We start from the raw sequence: 14,351 nt of genomic DNA on the forward strand, positions 1-14,351 counted from the left end.
TGCAATTAGAGCTTCCTTGACGGCGGTAAAAGCTTTCTCCGCTCGGTCGTCCCACAACACTTCTTGTTTCTTCTTCCTCCCTTTTAACAGGTCGTTCATCGGAGACACCAGCGACGAAAAATTGGGGATGAAGCGGCGATACCAACTACAGAGTCCCATGAAGCGTTTGATCTCCGTAGCATTCCTCGGACGGGGATATGAGGACATGGCGGAAACCTTCTCGGGGTCGGTACGCAGGCCTTCCGCGTCAATGACATACCCAAGATAGCGGAGGGAGGTTTGGAAAAATTTACTTTTTTCAACGTTGATCGTTAATTTGGCTTCTCTAAGTCGTCCTCTTATTTCCCCTAACAGGCGACAATGTTCTTCAAAGGTGGAGGTGACCAAAATGAGATCATCCAGGTAAACGAAGATGTTTGGTTCAAACTGTGGACCAAACAATGCATCCATCAAACGCTGCTGGGTCTGGGCGGAGTTTCGTAGTCCAAAGGGCATAACACAAAATTGGAAAAGACCTCGACCGTGTACCGCAAAAGCCGTCTTCTCTTTTGAGGCTTCATCTAATGGAATCTGCCAGAAGGCCTTCTTCAAATCTAAAGTAGTGATCCACCGCGCATCGCGTAGAAGATTCAAGATCCGGTCTATCCTGGGAAGCGGATACGAGTCGTGCTTCGTCACGCTGTTTAGTTTCCGACCGTCAAAGCAAAAGCGATATTCCCCGGACTTCTTCTTAACTAGCAGCACTGGCGAACACCATGGGCTCTGGGACGGCTCAATGACGCCAAGATTAATCATCTCGTCAATCTCTTTGTTCAAAATGCCTTGAAGATAGGGTGACAGAGGGTATTGGTACTGTTTAAAAGGTGGTGAGTTGCCTGTATCGATGGACAACGACAGCTTATCTGTTCTTCCTAATTCGGGGCCGCCAATTTCTCCAAACATTGTGATAACCTTCATCATGCGGGCCTCATGAGTGGTATCTACTACCCCCGTGTCAGGTCCAAGAGCGCATATTTGGGGTAACGATTTTACCTGGGCACTACATGTGTGGGTGAGATAATCTATTTTTACCGCGAATTCATCACAAAAATCATTCCCTAGGATCAATCCTACCGCTAGGGAAGGAACGTACAAAGCCGATAAACTTCTGGTGACGGAATCAAACAAAACATCCAGTGACAACTCACAGTCAACAACATGTGGTTGTCTGTCGGCAGTGCGAACAAACCGATACCTAGATTGGCGCTTTACTACGCGAGGGTGGTCTAACAAGAAGGAACATCTCGCACCGATGACAGACTTAGTAGCTCCCGAGTCTAGAAGGGCGGTCAACGCTGTCTGGCCGAGACGTACCCCGATACGTGGTCGATGATCGTCCTTGTTGTCCAGGCAGACCGTATTAAGTTGAGTCATTGTCGGCGACCTACAAAAAGCTCTGACAAAATCGAGCCAACGGGTCCACTGTCGAGGTGATTCGCTGGTCTTGATAAGGGGTGCGTGGTTACGACCAGCCGGAACGGCGCCCCTACCTAGTTTTTTGGCTGACAATTAGTGCAGTCCGCAGTGATAACACCTTTAGTCCCGCACTTGTAACAAAAACGCGTACGCTCCTGGGTGCAATACGCATGGAAATGATTAAGTTCCCCGCAATTATAACACCTCACTCGTTCTTCAGTCTGGGAACTGACTTTCGCAGGCCTACCTGCTTTCCGGAAACGATGTTTGCCCTCATTCTTCGGTTTATCTAACTCCTCTCTAGTTGACGACGTACTCTCAGGCGACGCTGAAGGACCTACTGCATCCACCAGTGATAACCCTGGTCTTACAGAAGAAATTGGGGTTTTCGATATCTGTCTCGACACGGGGTGGGAAAGAGAGGATGATTCCAGCTTCTTACACAGGTCACGAAGTTGTTGTACCGTCCCGACATCGTGTAGCGCCAACGGAGTGACGTACTCGGGCCGGATCAAACGTCGTAGCCACCGAACTTTCACTTCCTCAGGAGGGGTCTCAGACAACCTACCGAAGTAGGATTCCATTAACGCGAAATAAATAACGACCTGTTCATCGTTTCTCTGAAACCGCTGTCTAATCTGGGCCCACAACACATCGTCATAGTCGCTAGGTAGAAAGTCTTTCTTGAGAGATTTTTCTAAGGAATTCCAGTCCGAAAGTCGATCACGCACAGAGCGGTACCATATAAGAGCATTACCAGAAAAGAGATCTACAGCATCACGAAATAAATCACGGGAAGACACGTTCCTGGCAACCGCTAATTCTTTAACTCGTTCAAGAAACGCACACAAATCATCGGAAGCTTCCCCTGAAAAAGTAAGGCCCCATTTGCAGACCGGAACTACCTTCGATGTGCTTTCCTTTGAAGAACCAGGAGAGCTAGGAACCCAAAGCAGAGATAAAGGACTGTAACCGGGCGAAGTGACGATGCGATCTCGCAAATCCGCCTCCAAAGTCAAACATGTCGCATACAACTCGTCTCGCACCCCCCTTGTAGTATCTAGGTCTGTCTCCGAAGTAGGCATCCGCATAATACGACCACGAACATGGTTCAATCGCGACGCAATCCGCCGACAAAGAGAGTCGGTGATGGATCCTGACTCAAATTCCAAAATCAATGTCGTTACTGACTCCAAAGTGGTCTCAATTTCGCCCCGATCAGTTTCAAAATCTAAACTCTCCACACAGATATTAAGAGGAGTACTTTTTTCTTTGAGGAACTCGTGCTCTAAGAGTCGCCGCTTTTCCTTCACGGGCCTACTAGTCCTAACACGCCTAATAAGCAACTCATATTCTACCTCGTAGTCTGACAGATAATCTACAATAATTCCTAATGCTTCCATCGCCAAACAATAGTTTGCTCTCTCTTTCAATTCGCGAAAACGCACCAGCTAGCCAAAATAATTTTAAGAACGCCCCACGTTTGAGCGCCAATTGTGTTACCTTAAAACGTCGTCTCTGCTATAAAAGCGAGGGAAGATACACTTGCCCGTGCTCACTTCCGGGAGAGCCGGTAGGTGGATCCGAGGTTTTAATTCAGAATGAAAGGCTAATTATTTTGGCGAGCTGTATAATAATTAAAATATTTAGGGCTTTTAGTACAAAAAAAAATATTATCTAGGTTAGTAAAAGGTAACAAAACTACAACTAATGTCAGTAACGAATTACCACAACAAATGAACTGACGAACTACTACGCAACAACGGTCTACTAGCTAGTTACAGGAAATGCTGACTATTTCACAAATAAAAAAAATTGGGCGCCATCAAATTTATGCGGGTACGTGAAAATTTGAAAAAACGTTGAAAAGCATGTAAAGAGTGAAAGAGAGAGACGCAAAAAAAACGGTTGGGTCTGGCGACAAACGATAAGAAAATTTCCGATCGCGATAAGGCGTGTTCTTTTACTCGTAGCTCAAAAAAACAGGAGTCTTCCCACAGGACGACGGCGACGCGCTGACCAAGTCCTGCCGCGGCCTGGATCCCCCGATGTTCAACTCACCAGGTCCGCGTCTTCGACGTCGCGATCATCCAAAAACTCCGGGTCTCCTAGCTGGCGCTACGCCCAGCAAATTTCCCTCGTTTCGCTGCCCTCTACGTCGCCTCTGTACGGCTCCGAAACTTCGCCCCTGGCGTGGACCCTACAGGTGGAGCAATAAGCCTACATGCGGCAAAAGGCACGAAATTTACCTTATACAAGGGATACGCCTCACTATCAATCTATGGAACTGAGTACTCTCAAAAAAGAAAGGAAACCATCAGGTCAAACCTCGCCAAACTCAAATCACCTCTTCTCGGCACCAACTCTCACTCTTCTCTCACTTTGCACCCCCACCTCTCGCTTGGCCGTCTCCGTCCCCGCCAGTACTACTTCGTAGAGGCAAAAAAAACTCAAAATTTGGCGGAGCTGCCGGCGACAATCCGCAATAAAAAAAGAGGTCGAGATCGGTGACAGGCGTTCGCTACGACCGATTAAAACCATCGAGCGAGACTTCGTCTAAGCCCCTTTCACCCTCGACTCCAAAAAAAATCGTAACAACTTTTACAAACTTTTCTTTGTTCCAATAGGTTTTAATGACATTTTCTGTGTGTTTAACATAGCTTTTCCACTGTTTCGGTGTTACATTTTGTAGGGCTCGGTTCCAGGCATTAAGCGGGTTTTTAGATTTTAAAACGTCTTTGTCGTAGAAACGTTTTGCTTGACTCCATACCATTTCTATGGGATTAAATATACAATGGTATGGAGGCAAACGTAAAACATCATGACCAGCTGCAGTAATAATATTGTCTACTAGATACACTGGATTTTTATAATGAGCTTTACATAGCTTTAACAGTGTATCTTTTTTATGCAACTCTGAAAATGCGATACAGTTCTTTTGCAGCCACAATTGAAGATCAACTTTTTTCCACGCCGTTGTAGGGCGCTTTTCTTCAAGTCGACTATGGTAACTGGCGTTGTCTAAGACTATTATACTAGGTTCTTCCAGTTTTGGTAACAAATCGTTTTGCAGCCACTTTTCAAAATTTTCAGCGTTCATTTCGTGATGATAATCCAGAGTGTTGTTTTTACTTTTAAATATAAGAGAAGCATTTTCTACAAATCCTTCTTCGTTACCAGCATTGATTATAATGTATCTCCCTAAAATTGTTTTGAGGTAACTTCAGTATTAGACATAAATGCATTGATCCTGTATTAGCCTGAATTAAACTCAGTGCAGCAGATACTCTACAGCCGTCTCCTGAAGTTCTTTTGACAGAACGTAGATCCTCATCCTGCCATGATCTCCTAACGGTTCCATTTGAAAATACCCAAGTTTCATCCAAATATATGAAAGGTTTTTTCTCTGCAGAATTAACATTCTCCATATATTTTGATAGAAACACTTTCCTCAGCGCTACAACATGTGGTTTTTCCATTAAAGCACGTCTGTTATCATCTTTTTTGTATGAAAATCCCAAATTCTTTAATAGAAGTGCTACACTAGATCTTTTATATGTGTAGATAAATTTAGCTGATAATTCTGCTCCCAAAGTATCCAAATTTACATGAATTCCTAGAACAAATTTAATGTAATTAAAATTTATTGTATCTATTTGAATTGAATCTCTGGGAATCTATAGAATAGTTAAGTTCAAATTCTAGTTGGAAGAAAATTGGGTCAGAAAAGTTAAATTTGATGTAAGTCTTACTGTTTTGCACCATATCGTACAATACAAGACGAACTTCTCGTTTGATGTTTGGATCCAGGTCAGATGTTGCTTTTTTTGGACGTTTTCGTTTTATTTTTCTTGCAGTTGCATCAGTAAATTTTTTATACTTTATTACTTGGTTCCTACTAATTCCGAGACATTTAGCTGTGATCTATAAACATTCAAATACCCATAAGAAACCATGCATACAACTGCACGATTTGTTGACCTCAGCTGGCGATCCCAAGCATAGATTTTTATTTTTGAAGAAAGCGTAAGCATTTGCAATCATCTTTTGCGCCACAGTATTGTCTATTACTGTTAAGTAATTTAGCTTCATTTGGTTTTCCTAAAAAATATACACATGAAGCCTTTTAAATAAGCCATCATACACTTACCTGGGCAATATTACTCATTATTAGATCGTTATTGTTTATGGAGTTTATATTTTTGTCTAGGTAGGTTTGTATTTACCCACAACACTAGTTCACAGATAACATAATTTTAACTTAACTTACAAATATTATAATAAACACATCACTATACGATTAATGTAACCCAATACAAAAATCTAAAGCTCAACATGAATTCTAAAAACCCGAAAAAATGTAATTTTTAATTTAAACGATTGAAACCAACGCATGCGCGTCTAACCTCAATGACATTTGTCAAAAAATTCAAGGCTGCAATTCACCAAACTACAATTCGCGCGCTTAATTCTGGGGACTTTTGTGATCTATGGATATTTAAAATAGTTGAATCTATCACTGGAAATACTATAGAATCAAAGCGTTCAGTGAATTAAAAAATTTCAATTAAGAACAGATTTTTATTTCTTCTCCAAAAATATTAACATTGAATTAGTCTTTTTCATTGTAGTGTGAAATATAAAAGTTACAATTATTCAAATTATTAAAATTTATATCAAATTTCCGATGAATGGGCAAAATAATGTCTTCGTGTCTGGAATTTGGACTACAAGTACGCTACCCCTGTCTTCAACATCATCAACTGACATGGCCACCAATTCACCCATTCTACATCCTCCAAAAACTCCCACGACAAAAATTACTTTTTGCAGTACATATTCATCATCAGAAGCATTATCTAAAAACCTTTCCATTTCTTCGAGCGTGAACACTTTGGATTTCTTTGGTCTGTGCCCTACAGACTGTTGTTTTAGGAAAGCTGACACTTGATGAAATCTATAATAATGAATATTTTAAACCTTATATTAATCATTGCAATGTCACAAACCTGCTTATATCAATATTTTCCTTCACAGATAACATCTTCTTCAGTTGGGAATAATACGACCATAGTGATGAAGATTTAGCATTTTTTGACCGTTCCGAAATATAATCCAAAATTATTCTTTCATCTACTCCTTTTGCATGCTTTCGTTTCCTCCATTCACAAAAATTCGTATACTCTTTTTCATATGAATGCTTGGATTTTGCTGGCACCACCTTATTGATAGCTTCCAAAGCTTCGTCTAAGACTGCTGAGGGTACAAACACTTCGTTTTCGTCTTTATCTTCCAAAATTCCAGACATTTTTGTCTAGGAAAACACAAATGCCGCAAGTGTCACAAATTTAGAAAAATGTAAACAACTGGTTGTTAAGCTGGTTGTCACGAAAATTAGTTTCGCAGTTTACACGATTTCTCGATTCGAATTTTTATTTATTGAAATTTTATTAATAAAATTCGTCAAAATGGAATAATAGTACATTATGGAACTAGTGGATGAAGTTGAATTTCAACGGCGAGAGTGATTTTTTCACACGAGCGAGTGCAACGAGCGAGTGCGAAAAAGAAACTCGAGCCGTTGAAATTTCTTCATCCGCGAGTTGCATATACTATTTTTTCTAAGAAATTAGGAAATAAATGTTTGTTTATGGTAGGTATTTTATTTTTGAAATACATTAACTGTAATAGAACAATTTGTGCAATTATCACCAATAATATTTACACTTTTATCGTAAGTATTATTTGAACTTGTATCTTTGTTTAAACTTAGTTGGCTGCTTCCTGTATCAATAACTGCACTTGTATCAGATTCGAAAATGCCGCATTGGCAGCATTCAAAATTTCTTCAGAAACTTCGTCAGTCTCACTCATGTTCATTGTTTTCACTTGTGTAAACTAGCAGTATTAAACGTCAAACACTAACGGGTCGTCCAGCCTAGGCGTCATGATTTTCGAAGCGCGCGAAGCGGACGGTGCGGTCGGTGCAGGCGATACGCGACACGTTTCGCTAGCTGCGAAACGCTCAGGCTGGACGACCCGTTAAAATCGTAGACGGCCGAGTATTTTTCCACTAGAGGGTGAAATGAAATTTCATCCACTGCCAGCGATGGGAAAATGACAAACTTCAACCTTAATGAGTAGAAAAATAGTTATTTATCTTATTAGTGGGATAGAGCCATTATTACAGCACTACGAGTGTGAAGATTGCAGAAGACGAGGTCGTTAGACCGAGTCATCTGTAATCACACGAGTTGCTGTAATATGCTCTAGCCCACGTATGAAATACAAAACTTTATCTACAACTGCCCAAAAATGAAAAAGAAAAAAAGCCGATTAAATTTTTTTATTAATTAAAAATCAAGAATCAAGAGAATTTTTGCAGTGTTATGACAACCGCTCAAATTTGTTGTAAACAACTCGTCAATTTTTAGAAAAAAAATGTTGTTCAATCGAGAAATGAGTGATTCTGAAGCAGAAAGCTTGCCTTTTGAAACAGAAGAAGCTGCTGCAAACCTAGTGTCTTCATTGTTCCCTGATAAATCAAAAACCAAATACGAAAAATTTTATAAACGGTTCAGTGACTGGTGTGCATCCAAGAAAATAAATCATGAAGCAAGATAGAAGGTGCTGTTGGCATTTTTTGAAGATTTGTCGAAAAGTTATAAGTGCAGCAGCCTTTGGGCTGTATGTGAAGGTTATATCGACACTTCGATTGAAAACAAGAAAAAGACCGCTTCTGATATTCTTGGAGGTGATCCTGGAGCCAGAACAAATACTGCCAGTAGGTACAACCGAGATTCAAGCATTGTTAGAAGAGAAATCTTAAATACTGGAGCTGTAACAAACATTTTGTCAACAAAACCTAAGCATTATGGACAAAGATACAAATCATTTCATTTCATCTGGTATTAATATCAGTAATTGTAAGGAATGTATTATCGACGTGTATAACAAATAAGTTAAGAATTAATCAATGTAATTTGTTGTAATTTACATGTTAATAAAATTCAACTAAGAAGTGGAGACCTTCATTACACCACTAGTGGTGTAATCTTTCTATTACACCACTAGTGGAATAAGAGGGTTTATTACTCAACTCAAACAGTGCCGAATGAGTTGTGTAATATGGCCTTTATAAAGCAGTTGTAGATAAAACATTTTATCGTATCGCCTGCACCGACCGCACCGTCCGCTTCGCGCGCTTCGAAAATCATGACGCCTAGGCTGGACGACCCGTTAGTGTTTGACGTTTAATACTGCTAGTTTACACAAGTGAAAACAATGAACATGAGTGAGACTGACGAAGTTTCTGAAGAAATTTTGAATGCTGCCAATGCGGCATTTTCGAATCTGATACCCGAAAAGTCTAAAAAGTTTTATGAGCTAACATACCGAAAATTTATGAAGTGGAGAGAGAGAAAACAATGCCGTTCATTTAATGAAGACGTTTTTGGTGCATATTTTGGGGAGTTAGCTAAAGACAAGAAACCGTCCACACTGTGGGCACAATATTCGATGTTAAGGGCGATGCTTGTAAATAAAAACAACATAGATATTTCGAAATATTTAAACCTACGAGCATTTCTGAAAAGAAAATCCGATGGGTATCACCCGAAAAAATCCAACACTTTCTCCAAAGAACAAATCATAAAATTTATAAATGAAGCACCGGACCATGTTTATTTATTGACAAAAGTAATTCAAACATTGTGGATCTACATAAGTAATAATTTCTAATTTGTTATAGGTGGTACTAGTAATTGGTATTTCGGGTGCTTGCCGCTGCGATGAACTTTATGGATTGAAATTAAATAACATGGAAAACGGTGAAAACATAATCATAACACTTCCAAATACTAAAAACAAAACTTCGAGAAAATTTGTTATTCCTGCTGAATATCTTGATCTGTGCAGGAAGTATTTTGCACTCCGTCCTCCCGCTTTAGAGAGTTCAAGATTATTTTGCAATTATCAATCAGGGAAGTGTACAAAACAATTACAGTTAATGTATTTCAAAAATAAAATACCTACCATAAACAAACATTTATTTCCTAATTTCTTAGAAAAAATAGTATATGCAACTCGCGGATGAAGAAATTTCAACGGCTCGAGTTTCTTTTTCGCACTCGCTCGTTGCACTCGCTCGTGTGAAAAAATCACTCTCGCCGTTGAAATTCAACTTCATCCACTAGTTCCATAATGTACTAATATACACCGCGTGAATCAAACATATTTATTCACTCGAAGAAATGATCTCACTCGCACTGCGTGCTCGTGATATCAACATCTTCTCGTGAATAAACGTATGTTTGATTCACTTGGTGTATAATATTTATTATTAAATGTTAAAAAAACGGTAACTCTAAACATAAAAGTAAAGCATTTCTGTTGGATCATAATAAAATATCACAAAATAAAATAACTTCTTAAAAAATACTTATCCCATAACCTGGGTCGAGATTTGTATATACCTATATTGTGGATGATGTTGAAGTAAAAAACTGTGCTAAATTCTAGCTACCCATAAATACAGATGATAACACTTTTAATTTTTTGTTCACAACTTTCAAATGAAGCACCTTAAAAAAAAACTTTTGAAATGCAAAATTTAACACGTAAGAATTTTTTTTGCACAATAAAGGAGTGTATAACCCCACTTGATAAATTTTCAGAGGTAATTTTCCCCTTTAAAAGTGTTCATGGGCACCTAGAATTTTGCATAGTTTCTTACTTTAGTATTCTCTACGATATATACTTGTAGAAATCTCGACCCAGGTTGAGGTTACATTATCACAAATTTTAATCACATCACTTAAAAAAAAACTAGAATTAAATCAAATATTTTTTCAATAATTTTTTTCAAAAACTAAACTGCCTCTTCTGAGTACCTGAGGTGGAGGTAGTTTCATTATGAATTTGAGATGCATCTTTATGTTGAAGGCAGGTATCTGTTTCTGACTAATACTATTACATTTCTTTTTTGAATAAATCTTTTGAGACGATCCACACTGACTCAATCCTTTTCATTGTCTAACAGCCAGCAAAGTGAAGACTTTTTTATAACTTTTGTTATATTATCTAAGCGTATTCTGACTAGATCACCTTTCTCAACAAAAATATCGTCACTATCAAAACTTCTAAGGTGTATGTCTCTGTCAAATTTCTTAGATTCGTACGAAATTGTGCAAAGATCATTCAGTAAATCTTCATCTTGGTCAACTGGATCGTTTTCCAAACTTTGAAATCAGTTACGTTTCATGGCTATTTGAGAATTGTTGTAATTTTCAATGTGATCGCACTGTTCTTCACTAAACATTTCATCTTCAACTTCGTCATTGCATTCATTGTCTTTACACGGAGGCAAAAATACATAGTTGAAATCTATCACTTTCATTCCTAAATCTTCAGTGTCACGCAGACAATTCCGTAAAGCTGATTCTACGGTGCTTTGTGTATCTTTATCTGAAATGTTTCCTAAGTCATCATTTTTCACAAAATCTCTCTTCATGATTGAACTTTTTTTCTTGATTTCTCTAGGAAAAACGAATTTTTTATCCATATCGTTTTTAATGTTGTTTATGGTTTGCAGTCTGTCACTTCGATGCAACATATCTCTTATACTAAAATTAACAATTGTGCTAAAAGTTGAGGTCATTGATCTAAGGCTTCTAAACATACTCTCACAAGTTTGAGAGCTAAACTTCCAAGGCAAGAACATATCATCAGTAAGATTTTTGCACGACCTGAACTTAATGAATTTGGTATAGTCGTCCAGATCGTACTTCGTTTTTATGACTGCACCCTATTGTGTAGGAGTTAAATCCCTTCACAATGGGTCCGTGCCGCAAGTGATCCAGCGCTCATAAACCATCAACAGACCAACTGTCTACACTACACAGGGCCGTACTTGTTTCGTCCTTGGGAAAATCAAGAAACTGTGAACAACGAACTTAGAGTGGAGAGAATGGAGGTTGAAGAAAATATTTTAGAAGAAAACACAAGACATCAGCATTACCTGTCGCCAGACGCCAAAGAAATAATCAGGAACGTCTACCACAGTTTACTAGAAAAGGAATGTTCTGCTCCCATCAAAGTTTGCAGTGAATTAGTGAAAAAACCCTATTCCACAGTACGAGATATTATAAACAGCAACAATGTTGAAAAAAAAGTTAGAACCCACCAAAAATTTCCAAGAATTCCGGACAAACTGGGAACTGAAATAAAGGAAGTTATTTATAAAATGTATAAAGACAATTAGGTGCCTACAACAAGAAGTCTAAAACTGAAATTACAAGAATTGGGATTTGAAATCATGTATTCGGATGAGACATTTCGACAGTATTTGCGAAGTGTAGGCTTTCATTATAATACCCTGAATCAACGATTGGGTATAATATGTGATCGCTCGAATGATTGTGTTCAGACGTGCAGACGTGCAGACGTGCATTAAAGTGTCTTCCCTTTACTGTGATAAATATTGTGCTTTAGAGACCATGACTAACTTAAAGGCCACTCGAAGTTCTACCGAATTAAAGAATCTTGTGATGGAAGTTGTATCCAGTAAGGACTTCAAAGAAAATCTCTGTGGTTATGTATGCGAGCAGATAATAATTACATTACGTAAATCTGAGGAAGCTAAACAAAGTGCTATGTCCCAGACAGTTACGGATTTAGAAGTTGAAAATGCCCTTCTCAAGTCGGAAGTAGACGAGCTGCGACGTCAGTTGCAGGATTTTAAAAATCACATATCAATCGAACCAGAAAAAAGCAATGCTGACAACAAGAAACTGAGATCACCTTCAATAAACGTTGATAAAAACTCACAGACACTAATCGACATCAATAACACACCGCACGATGAACCCTCACTGTTTGAAAATAATAAAGACCCCCTAGGAGGACGTGGAAAAACCCTGGAAAATACCCATAAACGTGCAAGAAAAGCACCTAACAAAATTGGATCAGCTCCTGTAGATAAGTCGCAGGGAAAACTCATAGGAAAAGTTAGTGAAGTACAAAAAAGGGCGTGGTTCTATGTCGGGAATATTGAAAATAAAGATGCAACCCCGGAAATGTGGTTGGATTATCTCCATGCCTCCTTCCCAGACGACAACTTTGTGATTGAAAAACTAAATAGTAAAGGTGACTATAGTTCCTTCAAAATAGGTGCCCCAATCAAACTTCTAGAGGAGCTATCGCTAGGTGAATTTTGGCCAAAAGGGGTTCATGTTCGCCGTTTCAATTTTTTTGGAAACAGAAGGATAACGCGGATGCCGCCTGCATAAGAATTGTCCATCAGAATGTTCAAAGCTTAAGCAACAAAATTCTGCGATTAGAAAATCTATCATATCCTGCGGATGTATTGGTCCTAACTGAACATTGGATGAATGACAGCAGAATTCAAAGCTGCAACATTGACAACTATAAACTTGTAGGCTTCTTTTGTCGGGAAGAATCTTTTCAACACGGTGGCGTTGCTATTTATGTCAGGGAAAATATTTCAAGTAAAATTTCGTCATATGCATCGGCAAATTCTCTCATGAAAACCATTGAATGTTGTGCAGTTGAATTAACTAATCAGAATATTGTTATACTTGGACTATATAGGCCCCCAAATATTGATAATGTTAGTATAAATACCTTCTTCGAGACATTCGAATCAATTTTGCATCACTATTCTAGATTAACTAATAAATCCTTAATTGTTGTAGGAGACTTTAACTTTGATTTTCTTAACACTAACGACAAAAATGTTAAATACATGACAGATACCTTGAATAGTTACAATATGATACCTCTAATTAAAGAACCAACAAGAATAGGTAACTTCTTCCAGCAAAACTTGCCTTGACAACATCTTGGTATGTAAAGACCAAGCAAAGAAATATTTTAGCTCTGTGTTTAATGAACATATTTCAGACCACTCGGGCCAATTTCTGAGCATGTGCGTAAAAAATTTGCCTAATGGTAATAAGTCCAAATTTTCTTTTAAACGTATTGTGTCGATAACAAATATTGAAAATTTTAAAACCAAATTATCTGAACAGACCTGGGATAGTGTATATACCACAAATGATGTCAATTGGTCATATAATGCTTTTAATTCCATTTTGCAGGCTTCATTTATGGAAACTTTTCCCTTAAAAAAGATATGGCGGAATTGTGGGAGCTACAATAGGGTTTATCGGACATCACCAGAACTGACAGAGTTAAAAAAACAAGTTGTACTCTTTGGGGATTTAGCCAAGCAATACACTGAATTTAGAGGTATTTTTGGTCAATTTAATAATAAATATCAGAACTTATTAAGTGAAATTAAAAAATCCGCAAATGATGAGCGCATTAGAAATGCTAGTAACAAAAACAGAGAAACATGGCGTGTTATACACAACTCTACTGGTAAAACTATTGCAGAGCCTGCCCTTCTGACTGAAGGAAATGTTATCCTGAACCATTCAGATACTGCGAATAAGTTCAACACTTACTTCTCTGAAGCTGCTAATAAAGCGACAAACTCTTTAAGTGACGTTGTTGACTCTGAATTTATTAGGTCCAACATTCCTCTGAGCTCTACTTGTTTCTTCTTTAAACCTGTAAACAGCCTCGATGTAAACGATGCTATTTGCAAATTAAAAAATACCACATCTGCCGGTGAAGACGGTATATCCAATAATTTACTAAAAAATATTATGCACTTTATATCCCCACCACTTGTCCACATAATAAATTTGTCATTCTCTCAAGGCATTTTTCCAGATGCCCTTAAAACAGCTTTCATTATTCCATTCCTCAAAAAAGGAGACCCACGGCTGGTAGACAATTACAGACCAATCAGTCTCCTGTCCAGTATTTCGAAAGTAATTGAACTCATTGTCAATGATAGACTTCTATCC

General features: G+C 38.4%; 2 protein-coding genes across 2 annotated transcripts; both read right to left on the bottom strand.

Moving 5' to 3' along the window:
- Window positions 1-1,518: 1,518 nt before the first annotated feature.
- LOC135142074 (uncharacterized) lies at window positions 1,519-4,025 on the bottom strand. Its single transcript, XM_064073734.1, has 2 exons — window positions 3,705-4,025; window positions 1,519-3,655 (listed from the first exon to the last, which is right to left on the bottom strand). Exon 2 carries the CDS (start codon window positions 2,856-2,858, stop codon window positions 1,530-1,532), a length of 1,329 nt encoding a protein of 442 aa, XP_063929804.1. The 5' UTR covers window positions 2,859-3,655; window positions 3,705-4,025; the 3' UTR covers window positions 1,519-1,529.
- LOC135142160 (uncharacterized) lies at window positions 3,977-5,623 on the bottom strand. The gene is made up of 3 exons (XM_064073830.1): window positions 5,606-5,623; window positions 5,418-5,556; window positions 3,977-4,656 (listed from the first exon to the last, which is right to left on the bottom strand). The coding sequence occupies exons 1-3, from the start codon at window positions 5,621-5,623 to the stop codon at window positions 3,977-3,979; spliced, it is 837 nt and encodes a 278-aa protein (XP_063929900.1).
- Between the last annotated feature and the right edge of the window lie 8,728 nt (window positions 5,624-14,351).

This window comes from Zophobas morio, unplaced genomic scaffold (genome assembly GCF_036711695.1).
Source record: "Zophobas morio isolate AGI-343-1 ecotype UQ-CSIRO unplaced genomic scaffold, CSIRO_AGI_Zmor_V1 ptg000046l, whole genome shotgun sequence".
Classification (NCBI taxonomy): domain Eukaryota; kingdom Metazoa; phylum Arthropoda; class Insecta; order Coleoptera; family Tenebrionidae; genus Zophobas; species Zophobas morio.

What these genes read in the sequence shown, in the direction of transcription:
- LOC135142074 (XM_064073734.1), bottom strand. Translation starts at nt 2,858, where the DNA reads ATGGAAGCATTAGGAATTATTGTAGATTATCTGTCAGACTACGAGGTA.
- LOC135142160 (XM_064073830.1), bottom strand. An exon ending in GGTCAACAAATCGTGCAGTT is followed by an intron (nt 4,657 to 5,417) that starts GTATGCATGGTT and finishes AAACAATTTTAG; the next exon opens with GGAGATACATTATAATCAAT.